This window comes from Peromyscus maniculatus, chromosome 17, assembly GCF_049852395.1.
Source record: "Peromyscus maniculatus bairdii isolate BWxNUB_F1_BW_parent chromosome 17, HU_Pman_BW_mat_3.1, whole genome shotgun sequence".
NCBI lineage: Eukaryota > Metazoa > Chordata > Mammalia > Rodentia > Cricetidae > Peromyscus > Peromyscus maniculatus.
Window position 1 is genome coordinate 12,390,538 of NC_134868.1, and position 12,292 is coordinate 12,402,829.

A 12,292-nucleotide genomic window follows, 5' to 3' on the forward strand; every position below is an offset into this window, starting at 1 on the left:
TTGGATTTAGCTCCATTAGACTTCCTGGTGCTCATTTTCTCCTCAAACAGTACATTTTGTATTTCTCTTTGTCCAGCTTACTCCTTTTCATTATAGATCTGTGTAAGAATAACTACTCACAATCACAGGACACATCCTAGGCTGCCTTGAAATCTATGCCAGTGTCATTGATCTAGAAATCTTCAATTTAGCCTCTGGTATATTTTTTTGATAAAAGCAGATGATTCTTCTTGAAACTATCACAAGAATGGTCTCTAGGCCACTTATTAATATTCTTCTCCTCTGAAATCTCTTGAGCTGAGCCTTCATAATCTACATTGCTCTCAGTACCACTAACTTCCATGCTCCTACTAGAATGGCCCATTAATCCTCATTTAAAATATTTAACTGCTTTCCTAATCCAAAGTCTCAAAGTCTACCTTCTGCCCATAAGCACCATGGTAAGGCCTATCATAGCAATACTGAACTTCTGGTATCAACTTATGTCTTGCTTACTGTTCTATTGCTGTGAAGAGAAACTATGACCATGACAATTTTTATAAAAGAAAGCATTTAATTGGGGCTTACAGTTTCAGAGGTTTAGCCCATTATCATTATGATGAGTACACATGCAGACATGGTACTAGAGAAGTAGCTAAGAGATCCACAGGTAGCAGGAAGAGAGAGAGATTCTGGACTTGATAGGCTTTTGAAACCTCAAAACCTACCCCCATGTAACACATTCCTATGGTAGGATATTCATACATAGTGTGAAGATGTATTTGCTGTAATTGTGTAATAAAAAACTGAACAGTCTAAACTAGGCAGGATGTATAAGTGGGATTTCTGGAAACAGAGAGGACTCTGGGAGGGAGAAAAGTGGAGTCACTAGCCACACACAAAAAAGGAAAGAGGAGGTGTAAGATGAAAGAGAGATCACACCACATGGCAGAATTTAGATTAATATAAAGGGGTTAATTTAAGTTATAAGAGCCAATGGCACAAACCTAAGCTAAGGCGAAGCTTTTAAAATTAATAATAAGTCTTTATGTCATTATTTTGGGCTGGTAACAAATAAAGAAAGTCCATCTACACATTTCCTCCAACAACGCTACACCTCTTAATCCTTTCAAATAGTGCCACTCCCTGGTGACCAAGTACCGAGCCTATGCGGGCCATGCTTATGCAATCCACCATATCCTCTCTCATCTAGTCAATCTCTTATGACATCTTAATGCCTAACACCCAAATATCCAAAACTAAACCTGCAGATAATCTTCCTTGACTCAGATGGAGCCATAGTCCACTTGAGTCACTGCATTCTAACAGCAAGTAAATAGTAGGAATGCTTAAAAAGTTGTGATAATCAATAACTTGGGATCTAGCATCAGGCTAGTTATATTCGAGTATTGGCTTTGATTCCTAAAAGGTTAGGCACATGTCAATTCATTTAATTTCTCCATGCATCCTTTATAAAGTTGCCAATTTTAGCTACCCCTTTCAACAACAACAAACACAATCACACTTCCTCTTGCCTGAAATTATTTCACCTTTTACACATTTGGGGGAACAAAACTTTCCAAGTAGCCAGAAAATGATACATTTTTTAAAGCATAAAGACTACAGTTGTGCAAAGCCAAGTCCATCAGCTAGTAACAGATGACAAAGCAGGAGGCATTGAGGGCACCATGCACCAGGAAATATCACAACATTCAGCACAAATATTAAGAAAGGGCAATATTTACTTCAGAGACATTGTGTAAAGAATTTATTTTGAAACATAGAACCCAAAGTTTATTTCATAAAAGCTATATGGGATTTATTTTAAAGACTTTGCCCAATGTGGGCAAAATTTAATATGTATAGTTACCTTGAACACATAATTAATAAAATTAATTATTGATTAATTATTAATTATACTTTACAGTTATATTCAAAGAAAATAGTGTTGCAGATAACATTAATTGATATTAATAGTGATTATCTGTTGGTAGAATTTGAGGCTTTATATTTTAGCAATTCTTTTCTGTGCTGTTCTTCAAAATTGATCAGATATTATACTTAATTATGAGGAAATGTTTTATAAATATTGTATATTATTTGGTATGTTCAGAATTCTAGTGGCAACACACTTCAAGTTACAACTTGCAGAAGTGAATATTTTAAAATCATTGTCACAAAATAGAACCTCTATTAATATTTATTTAACCTTATTTTATCTCATTTGTAAACCTATAATTTGTCTATTGAATTACCATTCTTTTTATTATTAAACTTTTAGTTAAAGTGAATAACAAGATTTTCATACATACATTATTATACTTAACTGATACACTCTCAAGTGATTATTGAGTAAATGTGTTTCTGAAGATCTAGTTTTCTATAAATCTATCAGTTTTCTTTTCCCACCATGGGAAGATTTTACATAGATACATTCATACACATAATTTTACATGTATATAGTATATATAACATTATATTATATATTGTTTGATATATGCCTATATACTACTAAAAATATATTATTTATATGTGGTATGATATTATAATATTGTTTCAATGGTACAAGACATACACACAGAAAACACAGCCCTCAAACTTACCTTTATGAGTTGGCTGACAAAGTTTATGAAAAAGACCTCTCACAAGAAAACTGACAAAAACAAGATTGGATGGTTCATGGTAATGTAAATGTGACACCAGGCCAGCAAACCCTGTTGGATTACCTTCTTGATCTATATATCCCTAAAGAACAAAAGCAATTTGTTAGTTTGACTCCACTCACAGAATTAGTAACAAGTAGATTATTCATTATCAGTTTAAAATAGTACATATCAACAAGATGGTAACTATTAACTGGCCCAACTTTAATAACTACATGAATAGCAAGTAGCAGTACTCATTGGGTATTGTCTTCTAAGGACTGCAATAATGTAATATGGTTAAAAACAAAAAAATCTAGGGCTGGAGAGATGGTCAGCAGTCAGCAGCTCTTGTTGCTCTTCCAGGGGACCTGAGCTCAGTTTTCCAGAACCCACATTGAGTGCCTCACAGCTAGCTACAACTCTAGTTTCGGGCTTTCTCATGCCCTCTTCTTGCCTCTCCATGGGTACCTACACACACGACATCTACTCATACATACATACATATGTAGATAAAAATTTTTAAAAATTAAAAAAATCAAGTCTGTTACTTTAAAAAAAGTCTACATACTAGCAAATTACACACACACACACACACACACACACACACACACACACACACAAAACAGAGAGAGGGGGACAGATAGAGGAGTGGGTTCCTACCTCTTTCACCAGGAACTGCAAAGAATATAAGAAGTACAGCTTTAACATGTCTGTGACTCGGGGATGTTTGAAGGATAGCAATGAGTGCTTCAGCACTGACAGTGCCTACAAAGAAATGTGTTTTGATTTAGCAACATCAAGTGAATGAAATGTCTTTGAAAGAGATAACACAGGCTAAATTGCATATAATATATATGTAAACATATATATATATATATATATATATATATATATATATATATATATCACATACCTTATGCATATATAATGTGAATTACAAGCTCCATACCTCTGGAGCACAGTGAACCATGTGGGTTCCCCCCCCCCTTTACCACTTTACTCCTTTCCAAACTCTGTCTCCTTTGACTACGGCACACAAGGAAAAGGGGGTGCTCTTGGTCACCCACTATATAGGAGATGACCAGAATAACAAAATACAGCAGCAATATACAAAGTCCAATTAGATTTAATACAATACAATTTCCTGCATCATATATAACATCATCTAACATAGTGCATATATCCTTTAATACACAAAAGATCACTGGGGCAGTTTGAATGAAAATGGCCTCTCAGGCTCATGTGTTTGGATGCTTGTCTCTAGTCCTGGGCCATGACACAGTTACAGCAGATAGCAGTCCGGATGTCAACCCACCAGATGAAATATTTTCTGATGGAGGAACCCTGTCAGGCAAGTCTTGCAAAGCCATGTACTTTGGTAACAGCTTGGTATTTCTGCATTACCATGCATTTCATGTAATGTGTACATGTCATCCCATGGTTACATCTCAATCTCACAGACACATATAGTTGTGGATGGTCAGAAAGATGACTTCTCATTAAGCTGTATAGTTTTGATGAAGAGAAATATTTTAAAGTATGCTTCATAACTAGATCTATTGTTCCACATGCACTGTAAGACACTTAGAAGCCTGTTCTCCATAATTAGCTTATTGACAGGGCAATTTGACTGGATGAAGTGTCTCTGTGAATAGATCACAAGCAGGACTTTCACAGATTATACTCAAGGACAAAATTATGAAGTGTCTGGCTTTGTTGAATCAAAGTCCTTCAGAGAATAAAGGAGACCTAAGTGGTCATGAGCTTCCCCCAATTGCAGCTGATAACAAGACTCACAATATTCACCTGCTCTGACCCTTTAGCAATTAACACTTTGTATGAACATTCTAACCTCATTTTATGATATAAAACTCAAGCTTCAACTAACTGTTTGATATTTAGGTCCCAAATAACAACTAATCAATTAACCAGTTCCAGAGAGAAATAGTTTTATGTCCAGCTAACTGTGGATGTCACTGGCAGGAAAGTGCCAAGCACCATGTCACCACCTGTTTATTGCACAGTAAATAGCTTTGCTCCTTATGGTCTCTGAAGGAATGTGCTATTACCTTGAGAGATAGCCTTGTAACTTTTCTTAATATTGCAAAGAGTTTGCTGTTAGAAGTGTGTTTCTAGCCACGTAGAGGGGAGGAGCTATAACATTAGAGCTGAAAAGCTGTAGAATTAGAGCTGAAGAAGAATGAAAGAAAATGACCCTCAGATGGTGTGTGAGTCTTTTTCCCTCAGATAGATAAAAACTTATTCCTGTGTGACTTATCATATGTTATGAGAAAGGGTCGGACACTGAAACTGTAATATATAATTGCCCACTGTGTGTGTGTGTGTGCTGAAAAGGAGATGTAGCTGAGTGTGCAGGGGGAGAAGTGAGATGTAAGTAGAGTGAGTGAGTTAGTAAAGAGTGAGTAAATGATGTAGTAGTGTGTGAAGTCTGTAGCAGAGTAGAGAGAAGAAATGTGTATAGAAGAGAGATGTAGCTGTGTGGAGAGAGATTTTTCAGAAAGATTTTTAAGATGAAGTAAAAGAGAGTTACCATCAGATAGAGTGTGTTTCCTTATTTACCCCTCAGACAGAAAAAGTCTAGCCCTTGCCATATGCGTGGATTTTTTTTTTTTTTGCATACCCTGGAGATCGTCTTGGAGCAGTCTCTCCCAAAGACTTTCAGTAGGGATTTTAACCTGGTTGCCATAGCTAGAAGATGGAAAAAGTGTGTTCTATGAAACACCCAATATTGTAGGCTAAGAGGCAGCTGGAACATCACGATCCATGCTTTATCTCATTCAATCTCTAGATTTAAACATATATGTATATGAAAGTAGAAGAGAGAAAAGAGAGAGGAGTAAAAGTTAGGAACTGAAAAACAGGCCAATATAGTGGCTCAGTGGGTAAACTTGTCACCAATACGTACAACCAGAGTTGGATACCCAGGCCCCAGGACCCAGAACGGTGAAGGAGGGAAACAGGCTCCTGCAAATTGTCCTCAATTTGTTCTGTAGCCACCACATGTGTGCCATGACATATGCACACACAGAAAGAATGAGAGAGAGGGACAGACCGATGGGGAGAGAGAGGAGGAAGGAGGGATGGAAGGAGGGAGGGAACAGGTGAGAGAGAGAGGGAGAGAGAAGTCATTTTGAAAGAACTCAAAAATGAAAAAAACTTTGGTCCAAAACAATGCTTTATAAAACCAGCAAACCCATTAGGGAATCCCGGAATTCTCACTTCACTAAGCAGCATCTGATTTAACTGGTTATAATTAATACACAGAAATAGAGAAGAATAGGTCCTGCTGAGGTCTGAATGTGGTCCCTAGATCATGCAGAAATCTAGTCTTCATCTAGTCATCTCTCTTATTGAAGGCTTGGACATATGGAAGTTATTAGAACCAGAGGGAGTCCTAAGTGTAGAAGGCTACTATGATGGAATCCTCACAGATTTTACAAGAGGAACAAATGGGAGGTGCCAGACAGGCCTGCATGCTTCCTGATTACCATGTGATGTCCTGTGACTTGGAACACTTCAAAGAAAGTCTTTCACTAGATAATACCCACCCTTCAGCATTTAACCTCAGAATCATGAGCCAAAACAAACCTCTTTTCTTCATAATTCACTCCACCTGTGGTATTATGTTACAGCCAACAGAAAATGAACACAAGTTTTTTTGACAGTGTATTGTCACAAAAATGGAAATTAAACAATCTAATTGTGAGTTTCAAAGTCATGGTCTCAGATTCAGTTTTATCTGACCCTAAAGCACCAAGACAATGTTCTGATAATGTTTTGATGTCCACTTACTTACACCCTTATAAAATGTGTAATCATACCTTGGAAAAAATGTCTGAAAAACAAAAACCAAAATTATATATGATCATTTTGGTAGAACTAGGCATGAGTCTTTTTTTATTTGGTTTGGGTTTGGTTTTTTGTTTGTTTGTTTGCTTGTTTGTTTGTTTTCCAACATTATACATTTTCTAAACACTTTTAATGAACTTTTTTTATGAAAAATAAACTGCTACTTTACAATTATAAAAAAAAAATTCTTCTTCTTTCCAAACGATAGAAACAGATGATCGCTGGCACACTGCAGTACAAGACAATGTTGTCTATCATGCTAGAAGATAGTGGTCCTGGGAACACCTTAGTGGCCACTCAGTCACAAATTCTGTCTGATAATGGAAATAAACAAAACTTATCATCATTTTCCCCAGCTTCCTCCACCGCTCTCTAGATAACATTGAGAAGCATCAAAATCCCAATAAAAGCACAGGAGAGCTGATTTCAGCCAAGCCATTGGTGAAGACAGAGGTCCAATCACAGGGACACAGCACCTTTGCCTTGCCGTCCTCTGGGTCATCTGCCTTGGAGGCCAGCAGCATGAGTCTTAGAATGAGTGAGATACTGAGAGGAAACTGTCCTCTCAGCTCGGGTACTTTGGATTTTATGAGTTTCTTTATTTTAGGCAGTGGAATATTAAAGAAGTAGACATCACCCATAAGGTCTTGCCTTCGTCTTCCAGCACGACCAGACATCTGGAAACAGAGTAGAATCATACTGTGAGAATCACCTGAGTGTTTTTCCTAAGAGAATATAAAGAGCTAAGCCTTTTATACTGCTTTGGAGCAAGTATGCTGTGCCTAGAGGTTAAGAAAAATCTAAAAAATGCACCATATCTGAAGCAGAACTACTTCAAATAATATATCTGTCATCCCCATGTATCATTAATTAAAGTAAGCATTTGTATAATGTTGCAAAGAACTACACCTATTTATAAAATCATATAACTAGCTCTGTGAATATATTATGTGCTATATAATATTTAACTGTCACTTCCTGGCAATTCCTTACTTGATAAAAATATTCTATCTATGGCGTATAATGTTATATACTTTGTGATATAACATATATCATAACACTACATGATAATGTAGTGTTAATATTAATTATACATGATCCATATGATTTGAATGTTAGTGGATATAGCTACATTTGAAGCTGTGAACAGAAATATTGACCAAACATTTCTGAGAAGGTAAACTCTATGAAGACAAACTCTGTTGTCTGCAGAACATAAAAGAACAAGGGGAATCAAAACCAAGGAGAATGCTTTAATATACAAGGTCAAGAATTTGTGGTGAAAGATAAATATGTGGGGAGCTGAGAAAGCCTTGGATGAAATGAATGAAGTCCTATAGGAATGTATATAATTAATCCAGGAACGGATATGTCAAGGACCCAATGCCTCAATCCCACAGGAATAGTGAAGTCCCCTTTATTCCCTCAATGAGACTGAAAATTCTTCCTCTGATCCATGTGTGGATGTTAATAGTGTGTGCAGAAACTGTCCATTGTAGCTTTATCCTCCCAGATATTTGTGCCTGGGGACTTCTCCCCTACAGAAACTCCTCCTAAGATGAGCTAAACTGACTTCTTGTTCAACTATATGCAATAACCCCACTTTTCTGTTCAACTGTATATAATAAACACACTGAGCTTCCAAGTGATATAATTTCTCCATCAGAAAGCCAAGTCCACCGGATTCCAGCTTTTCTGTGTATCTGTGTATTTGTCTTTTTCTCACTACCTTGCCACCCCAGTTAGGTCATTGTCTGGAGCTGGGCAGAGCATGGCAATAATGAATGCACAGATTGTGGGGAAGCAATTAAATAACACCACAGGAGAGTACAGAGGTCAGTTTGGAGTCAGACTGTGTACTGAGAGTCAAGAAAAGTATTAAAGATGGCTCCAGAGTAGAAAAAACCATGCTCAGTAAATGAGAAATTAAATGTTTCCCAATAATCTTTGATGTGGATCATTTTTTTTGTAAATTGCTTTATTTAGTTTATGTGCATTCCATGGGGTCGTAATGATCACTCACATTCTGCATATAGGAGAAGAGATTGGATATCTTATCCAAGATCATACACATGATTAGCAGTGGTCACACAATCTTATAGTCTGCTTACTCCGTAACAGACAGTCACCTACAGTGCTCTGCCAGGAACTGGAGTATGTTAGTAAATTATAGTTAAAGTATTTTTTTACTCTTTCATGACTATGCAATATTAATACATTAAGTTAATATATATTATAATACCTGTCTGAAATTTAAAGCATCCAGATAGACAGAGTTCTGAGCAAAAACCACAGATTTACAAGGCATGTTGATTCCTAAAGCAAGTGTTCCAGTAGCTGTCACCACCTAAAAAGGAACAAAACAGTGATTCCACATGCTGGCATTTTGGTAGAATACAAGTATTTCCATGAAATTACTAAAAACTATATTGAAATTCCAATAAAACTGCAGCGGGCAAACTAGGGAGATGAGGCACATAATGTTTCTTCTTAATTTGCAAACACAAACAGCACATTCTCTATTGGAATCATTATAATACTCATCACTTTGCAAGGAATATATACTTTAACCTTAACTGTGTGGTGCAAATGTCACAGAAGAGCTTCGAGGCCACATCTAAAATACTTATCTTCTCTCATCACCATCTCTCTCTCTGCTCTTTGCATTATTCTCTCAATGTTCCTCAACATCTATTATTTTATTATCTTCAAATACTAAAGTCAAAGCATCATTCACTGTTGCATCTCCAGAGCCATATAGAACATCTGGCATGGGATAAGTATTACAATAAACATGGTAAGAAAATATTCTGAGAGGAATTTCTCTGTGAGAGGGCAATAAATCTTTTACAAGACTACTTCTTGGTAATTATTTGATCTCCTCAGTTCATTGAGAAATGACATAAGAACAAGGTCCATTTTCTTTTTCGGTTGTGAATTTGCACAATCACTAATCAGAAACAGAAACAAATATGATGTTTATTCAAATAATCTAACTTCTTGCTCATTTTTTCCTGATGTAGTTAGTATACATTAACTTGTCCTGTCTTGTTGTAGAATTGGCTTTTTGTACATTTTGAAGATGTGTCTTTGCCAAAGTGCCTTCTGGTTAGTTTAATCAAGAGCCAGATGGTCAATAGTTAGATAGGAAGAGGTTAGGTAGAACTTCTGGGAACAGAGAGGACTCTGGGAAAAAGAAAGGTGGAGTTACCAGCCCAACATGGAGAGGAAACAGAAGGTACAAGATGGAAGAGAAGTCACACCACATGGCAGAATGTAGATTAATATAAATGGGTTAATTTAAGTTATAAGAGCAAGTTGAAACAAGCTTAAGCTATAGGCCGAGTTTTCATAATTAATAAGTCTCCTGTGTCATTTTTTGTGAGCTGGCAGTCTAAAGAAAAATTCCTCTACACTCTCTCTTTAGATTAATGGCTGTTTGTGCTCTAGTTTATGATGAAGTTTAAGGATGTGAAGTAATGTTTTCTAATTGTTTTGTAACTGAGGCTTATGCCTCTGTCAAAATGAAGCATGCCACTTATTAAATGCTTTTTATTCAAATCTCTTTAATAAGCACAAACATTGAGAAAGTAGGAGCTTTATATTTAAAAATGAACAGAACAAATACCTTCCTAAAATGTATTCTCTGATAAAGTTATTACTATTTCCCTTGTAGCTATTCTGTACCAGTCAAGTTATTCATCACTTTATTAGTGACTAAGAAATTACAGTCAGATACTATTTTAGCCATGTCTCTTTCTCTCTTTTTTTCTCTTTTTTTCATACTCTCTTTCTTTTAGCCTATGGCACACAAAATTTAAGGTTGATAGTTTTTAGTAGTCAGGGCCAATTTTTAAATATTACTCAAGATTCAGATTTCCTTGATAATGATCTAAGGACCTTCTGTATGCTTGTCTAGATTATTGCATAAGCCTTCCCAAAATGTACTAAAGAAAACACAATAAGGATGTGGCTTGAAAGTTGTTTATGGCAATCTTTCTCTTGTCTCCTATCAGAAACTCAGTTCTGACATATCTACAAGCTCTGCTTAGATAAGCTGAAGGCCTGAGGAAGCAGATATCTGTGCTCTGATTTCAGCTAACACATTAGAAGAGAATCTGCCCCAAACTCAAATAGAAATACCCTCTAAATTCTTAGCAATAATATTTGTAGCAAAACCACATCAACAAACCCTACATAGAATAACAAAAGAGTAAGATACAGCGCCGAGATCAGCATAGACATGCTTCGTTTCCTTGTGTGAGGGTATGGAGTGAGTGACACCTGTCAAACCTTCTTCTCCAGTTAAATGACATGGAGCATATGCAAAGATGCTACAGTCAGGAAGCAAAGTCTACAGCCCAAGAGGCATAGCTACATGAGGGGAAGAAAGTAAAGGGGTGACTGTATTTCCTCATTTCATGAACATTCTGCTTCATATCTTCACAATTTCAAATTTTACAGTGAAAAGCTGACCCACCCTAATGAATCCTTTCCTAAAGAGAATTTCAACTAGCTGCTTTTCTTTGGCACTCATGGAGCTATGATGATAGCCAATGCCCTTTCTTGCCAAAATCTTCAGTATGGCACCTTTCCTTTCGAATGTCACACGCTTGAACACCATCTGTAATGACTAAAAGAAACAAGAGATTTATAGCATTGCTTATCTAATTTTCAATCAATCAAAAATATAAAATGAAAATAATATACATAATACATAATAATTTGGCCAAATGATACCACTGTTTGGCCTTTGCTCTACACATCAAGAACAACAACAACAAATAAAAAAAAGGTTTTATGGCAACAACAGTCATGACAGGAAAAGTCCTCTCAATTCTTGGCAATCTCACTTCAGTTCTGGGATAGGAAACTCTGCCAGTGTAGTAGACAGCCCCAAGGGAAATATAAGAATGTGGCCCACTCCCACCTGAACAAGAGCAATTGACTATGAAATTTTTTCTAGAGTTCTCCCCAGAAAGAAAGCAAAGCCTTTATACTGTAAGGTTAAAAAATGTCTACTTCCCACTGCAAATGGCGTACTAATGGCCTCAAGAACACCCACATTATAAGGAGGAAATCCAGTTGTGTCCTGTGTTACAAGACAGAAAAAGATCACCACTTGGAGAGAAGGGGCAAGTTTGTCTTCAAACATAAAAGACTAGTACCTAGGAATTTTGATTGTATAGCTATCTCCAAGACAAAATGTCATAGATCAGTTAAAACAATGGTGTCCAAACATGGTCAAAAAAACTAGACAGATTATGAAGCTGAGAAAAGAAGATTCATGATAAAATGAAAACACACAAATATGTGAGTGAATGAGTGAGTGTGTGTGTGTGTGTGTGTGTGTGTGTGTGTGATGACATTGCTTTTATTGAAACTGTTTGTACTGTTAAGTATGTTGTCTATAAACAGGAATAGTATGAAGGACAAAAAGATTAAAGATGGTGGGCCAAACCAATTTTAAATATCCCAAGGATTCTTTGGTGAAATTTTTTGCTACAATATAAAAAGACTCTAATTTTAAGAAATGCTGTCAGTGTCTAAATAGAGTAGTCTTGCAGGAGTCCAAATTCTAACTATAATAAATGGACTTTTATAGAAGACATAGTGCAAAAACAGCCACCTTGGTGATTTGTCAGCAAGACAAATTCTAAACCTATCCCAAGTATAGACTGCAAGGTTCTTGAATGCTGTGTGCAGCAAAGGTCCTGTCTGCTACATCTCCACGTCATAGAAACTTCCCTCATGGGAGCAATTTCATGCTGTATGACCAACACTATCTGCATAAAGGA

At 36.4% G+C, this 12,292-nt stretch overlaps 1 protein-coding gene across 1 annotated transcript in view; it reads right to left on the minus strand.

Moving 5' to 3' along the window:
• LOC102911682 (putative ATP-dependent RNA helicase DDX60) overlaps nucleotides 1-12,292 on the minus strand; it is a 119,627-nt gene that overhangs the window by 24,332 nt on the left and 83,003 nt on the right. Inside the window, exons 29-33 of the mRNA XM_076553282.1 lie at nucleotides 10,975-11,127; nucleotides 8,737-8,841; nucleotides 6,971-7,171; nucleotides 3,285-3,389; nucleotides 2,583-2,724 (exon numbers count right to left, since the gene is read on the minus strand). Coding sequence (XP_076409397.1) covers nucleotides 2,583-2,724; nucleotides 3,285-3,389; nucleotides 6,971-7,171; nucleotides 8,737-8,841; nucleotides 10,975-11,127 — 706 coding nt within the window. The remainder of the gene's footprint in view (nucleotides 1-2,582; nucleotides 2,725-3,284; nucleotides 3,390-6,970; nucleotides 7,172-8,736; nucleotides 8,842-10,974; nucleotides 11,128-12,292) is intronic.